The sequence below is a fragment of the Manacus candei genome, unplaced genomic scaffold (assembly GCF_025592945.1).
Source record: "Manacus candei isolate 608988 ecotype Guabito, Panama unplaced genomic scaffold, ASM2559294v1 h1tg000182l, whole genome shotgun sequence".
NCBI classification, from domain to species: Eukaryota; Metazoa; Chordata; class Aves; order Passeriformes; family Pipridae; genus Manacus; species Manacus candei.
The window spans coordinates 324578-329459 of record NW_026138230.1 but is presented as its reverse complement, the minus strand read 5'-3'; the positions used below and the strand labels follow the sequence as shown (position 1 = coordinate 329459).

At 52.5% G+C, this 4882-nt stretch overlaps 1 protein-coding gene across 1 annotated transcript; it reads right to left on the bottom strand.

Moving 5' to 3' along the window:
* Positions 1–1552: 1552 nt before the first annotated feature.
* Positions 1553–3201, bottom strand: LOC127463942 (basic proline-rich protein-like). The gene is made up of 3 exons (XM_051773971.1): positions 2573–3201; positions 2105–2495; positions 1553–1592 (listed from the first exon to the last, which is right to left on the bottom strand). The coding sequence occupies exons 2-3, from the start codon at positions 2458–2460 to the stop codon at positions 1589–1591; spliced, it is 360 nt and encodes a 119-aa protein (XP_051629931.1). The 5' UTR covers positions 2461–2495; positions 2573–3201; the 3' UTR covers positions 1553–1588.
* Between the last annotated feature and the right edge of the window lie 1681 nt (positions 3202–4882).

Here is a 4882-nt window from a genome sequence, read left to right as displayed (position 1 = left end):
AAATTACAGCCTGGGCAAAGGCGCTTCCCCAGGACCGCTCCTGGCCAAGGCCACCGGTCCGTGCAAGTCAGACCACTGACCACCCAGGGCTGGGGATTTTCAGGGGCACGCTTCCAGCTTTTATTCTCCAGAAACTCCAGTTCTTCCTGGCACCGCTTGCCAGAAAGTCTTCCCCTGTTGGAAGAGGTCACTTAGTCTTTCGAGGGGCCAGATTGCCAAAGCCCGGCCAGTCCGTTCCCACGAGGAAAGGTAGCTTTGTCTTGTACAAGATACTGGGGGGGAGACACAAAAGTTTAATTTAAAAGAACTGCCTAGAATAGAAAGCAATTCAAACATAAGTCAGACAAGACTCGTGCAAAACTGAATTACACTGGACTTCAAAGGAGAATTCTTTCCCTCTGCACCTCAGAGAACCCCAATTTTCACCCAGGTCCCGCTTACCATTGTCACACAAAACGTGCTGACAAAATTTTTCAGGATGCCAGTGGAGAGATATCAGAGCACACTGCACAGGGAAGCTGAGCCTGCCCCATCCCTGCAAGTGTTCCAGGCCAGGCTGGACGGGACTCGCAGCAACCGGGGACAGTGGAAGGTGTCCCTGCCCACGGAAGACAGGCTGGCCTTTGAAGGTCCCCTTCAAACCAAATCGCTCTGGCATTCCCCTCCAAAATCACTCCCAAAGAGACACAGCAACCAAAGCAGAGGGACTGCACTCCCAGCTTTTCTTACCTGCAGGCACACACAGCACAGCACGCTGGACATAAAAGCCACAGGGTTAGTCCTGCCAGAGGCGTCCGGCACACCCACGGCGACCGAAGGGAAAGAGGCAGCCTGGGAACACGGAGTAAAAGACACCTTAATTAGGACTACACTGAGCCATAGCCAGGTCATTCCCACAGACAGCTTCACCGTCCAGTCACACAAAAAGCACTGACCTCCCAGGGCCTCAGTTAGGATGGCTCCTGACGCTGACACCTCCGTTTGCCCCGGGGGGTCAAGAATAACATGCCTGGGAAGAAGTCACCCCCAACAACAAAAAGGGAAAATTAGTGAAGCACGGGGTCCTCTTCTGACTAGATTGCCACCAGCATTCCAGAGCAGATGACACGACTGTTCTGTTACAGACGAGAAAAGCCTGTTCTCCCAAACAAACAGCGAGGAGATTTATGGGCACGCCTGAAAATTTCCTGTGAGGAACTTTTTGTAACTAAGGAGCAGGTGCTGTCTTGAGTTGAAGGCATCAATTTGACAGACACTTAGGACAGCAAACTCTTCAGCAGAGCAATTAACTGCAGCCTATTTGAACAGTAGGGGAGAGAAAACGACAGTCGAAGGGAAGACAAGAAAAGCAGAACTGGAATCAGCAGACTTTTCTTCCATCTCTCCCGAGGAAGTCTAGTTTGTCTGTTCTAATAATTCTATGCCCTTTTCTACATGAAACTTAGAGCAAGGCTGAAAAAACAACTAGAAAACACGGAGAGAAGCTTTTTAGAATTTCACGTGATTTTCCCAAACCGATGCCAGAAAAGCAGAACTCGGTAGAATGTACTCACCTCGAGGCCTTTGTTCTTTTCTTCCATAAGCTTCGTCACCTGATTGAAAAAGCAGAGTAGACTCGGTATTTAGGCTCCCAACAGGAAAACTTCCCCCTCATTTCCTAAAAGAAACTACATTAATCTGCACAGCTGCAGGCGCGTCTCCAGCTGTTAAAGCCTTTCAGCTTTTCGGAGGGTGAGAATGCTCTGCTAAGGAAGGCTGAAAACTGCTCGGAGCCTGCACAGGTCCAAGAGCCCCTTGATTTTGTCTGTGTTCCAGTCCCGGGCTAAAGAAAGGGCAGAAGAAGCGCAGTTGTTCCTTGCCTCTTCCCTAAGAGGTTCGGCCAGGTGCTGGGCCAGCCCGGGCACTCCGGGGGAAGGCCGGCAGTGCCCAAGCAGCGCCGCTTTGCCAGGGGCGTCGCTTGCAAGAGCGCCGCCGAGCGCCGGGCCCTGCCTCACAGTCGCCGCCTGGCGGACACGGCCGGGAGCGGCACTGCAGCCGCGCGCCTCCCCCCCCCCCCTCCCCTCCTTGGCGAGACCCGCGGCGCCTTTGGACGCGCCCAGCTTACCCCGGGGTCGATCTCCGTCGAATCTGCCGCCGTGGGTCGCTTCCGGGGGGGGAAGGCGGCGGCGCAGCCCCGATAGCATCTCCAGGGCACGGCGGGAGCGAGCGGGGCAGAAGCGGGGGCAGAAGCGGGGGCAGGGGCGGGAGCGGAGCGGGGCGAGAGGGCGGCGCGACGTGCGCGCCATGCGGTCCTCGCGCGCCGCGGCCCCGAGACGGGGGCTGCCGGCGCCGGTGCCTGCCGCCGCCCACGAACCTGCCGCCCGCGCCCGCCCTGTCCCCGCAGCGGGAAGCAGCGCGGCGAGACGGCGCTGCGGGCGCGGGGTGGGGGTCCGGGTCGCGGCGGAAGCCTCTCGCCGCCATCTTTAGTGTGGTCGTTCCGGTCCTGGCGGCGCCATCTTTACTGTGGGCTTGGCGAACTTCCGGGCAGGGGTCGCCATCTTTAGTGTGGTCGTTCCGGTCCTGGCGGCGCCACCTTTGCTATGGGCTTGGCGGACTTCCGGGCCGGGGCCTTGGAGGACTTCCGGTCGCTCACTACTTCCGGTGACCGAGTTTACCCAAATTAGCGTCCCTCCTCGCTAATTTCTGCGCTTTCACCCCAAGAAATCTTCACGTTATTCCCCCCACACACACCCCGGGACAGACGGGAGACCGCGAGTCCCGCCCTGCCGCCGAAACCGGCCCTTAACTCGAGCAGGGAGCGCTGCACCGGCACGAGAGCCACTGCGCATGCGTCGCCGGTCCCTCTCCTGCCTGCCCTTACTTACCACGTGATCGCCGGCGTTTTGCCAACGACTGCGCATGCGCTGTTCAAAATTTTTTCAATGCAGTTCCTGTTTTCCGTCAGCAGGTGGCAGTATTTCATCTCAAATTTATGTGCAATTCCTTTTCTCTGTCACCAGGGGGCACTGTTGCTATGCGATTTTTTACTTATGGCATTTTTTTTGTTGTTTTATAACCGTATTTGTTCGTGTAGTTCTTTTGGGAAATCGGATAATTGGCTTGTGATTGCTGGTGGTTTGAAAATTTACTTGTGTAATTAGGCTCTTCTCCTGGTTTTAATTCTCTAGGCTCTTCTCCTAAGAGAATTAAAATCAGGAGAAGAGCCTAAAAAAAAAATGAAAATCAGGGGAAGAGCCTAAAAAAAATGAAAATCAGGAGAAGAGTCTAAAAATATAAAAATCAGGAGGAGAGCCCAAGAGAATTAAAATCAGGAGAAGAACCTAAGAGAATTAAAATCAAGAGAAGAGCCTAAAAAAATTACAATCAGGAGAAGAGCCTAAAAAAATTAAAAACAGGAGAGGAGCCTGAAAAAATTAAAATCAGGACACGGGACTAATACAATAAAAATCAGGAGAGGAGCCTAAAAAAATTAAAATCAGAAGAGGAGCCTGAAAAAATTAAAATCAGGACAGGGGACTAATACAATAACAATCAGGAGAGGGGACTAAAAAAATTAAAATCAGGATAGGGGACTAAAAAAATTAAAATCAGGAGAGGAGTCTAAAAAATTAAAATGAGGAGAAGAGCCTAAAAAAATTAAAATCAGGAGAGGAGCCTGAAGGAATTACAATCAGGAGAGACCCAGAACTCACCCAAGTCTCCCCAAAAAACTACCAGAAACTGATTCAAATCTCCCCAAAAATGACCCAGAACTCACCCAAATCTCCCCAAAAAGTGACACAAAAACTGATCCAATTCACTCCAAAAATTGATCCAGAACTGACCCAAAACTGGCCCAAATCACCTCAAAAACTAACTCCAAATTGGCCCAAAACCTGACCTAAAAATGCAAAAAACCCCCCCCAAAACTGACCCAAAATGATACAAAATCAGCCCCAAATATGACCAGAAACTGACCCCAAAATCCCAAAACACTGATACCAAGACTCACCCAAATCTCCCCAAAAAAATGACCCAAAAGTCAGCCCAATCACCCCAAAAAATGACCAGAAACTGACCCAAAATTACCACAAAAATAAACCCAAAACTCACCCAAATCATCCCGAAAAATGACCAGAAACTGACCCAAATCTCCCCCAAAAATGACCAGAAACTCACTAAAAATAACCCCCAAAAATGATCAGAAACTGACACAAATCTCCCCAACAAATGACCCAAACTTTATTTCTTTTCTTAGCAACAAATCCCTTCCTTTGCTCCCCTCTGGCCCTGCCCACACGGCCCCAGTTCAGCTCTCAGTGAGTTCTTGCTTCTGGGCAGCGACTCCTCTGCCTCTTGCTGGGGCGGCAGCAGCTCCTGTGCCGGCAGGGAGAGGGACCCCGAGCCAGGAGAGGGACCCCAGAACCAGGAGAGGGACCCCAGAACCAGGAGAGGGACCCCAGAGCCATTACAGGGACCCCAGAGCCATTACAGGGACCCCAGAGCCATTATAGGGACCCCAGAGCCACGATAGAAACCCCAGAGTCCCTACAGAGACCCCAGAGCCATTATAGGGACCCCAGAGCCCTCCAGAGCCCCTATAGAGACCCCAGAGCCCCTATAGAGACCCCAGAGCCATTACAGGGACCCCAGAGCCATTACAGGGACCCCAGAGCCCTCCAGAGCCCCTTGCTGGGTCACAGCCCCTCTTCTCCCGTCCAAACCCACCTTTCTGGCTGCAGCTGCTTTTCTTCTCTGGCTCCCCCTTCCTTCCCCAGGGAGCTTTGCCTTGTTCTTTGGCCAGGCTCCAGCTGCAGCTCAAGGGCAAAGCTGCAACTACAATTCCCCCTTCGGGTTTTTCACCTGAAAAACAAAGGCTTGGGCCAAACTCTGACCAGTCACT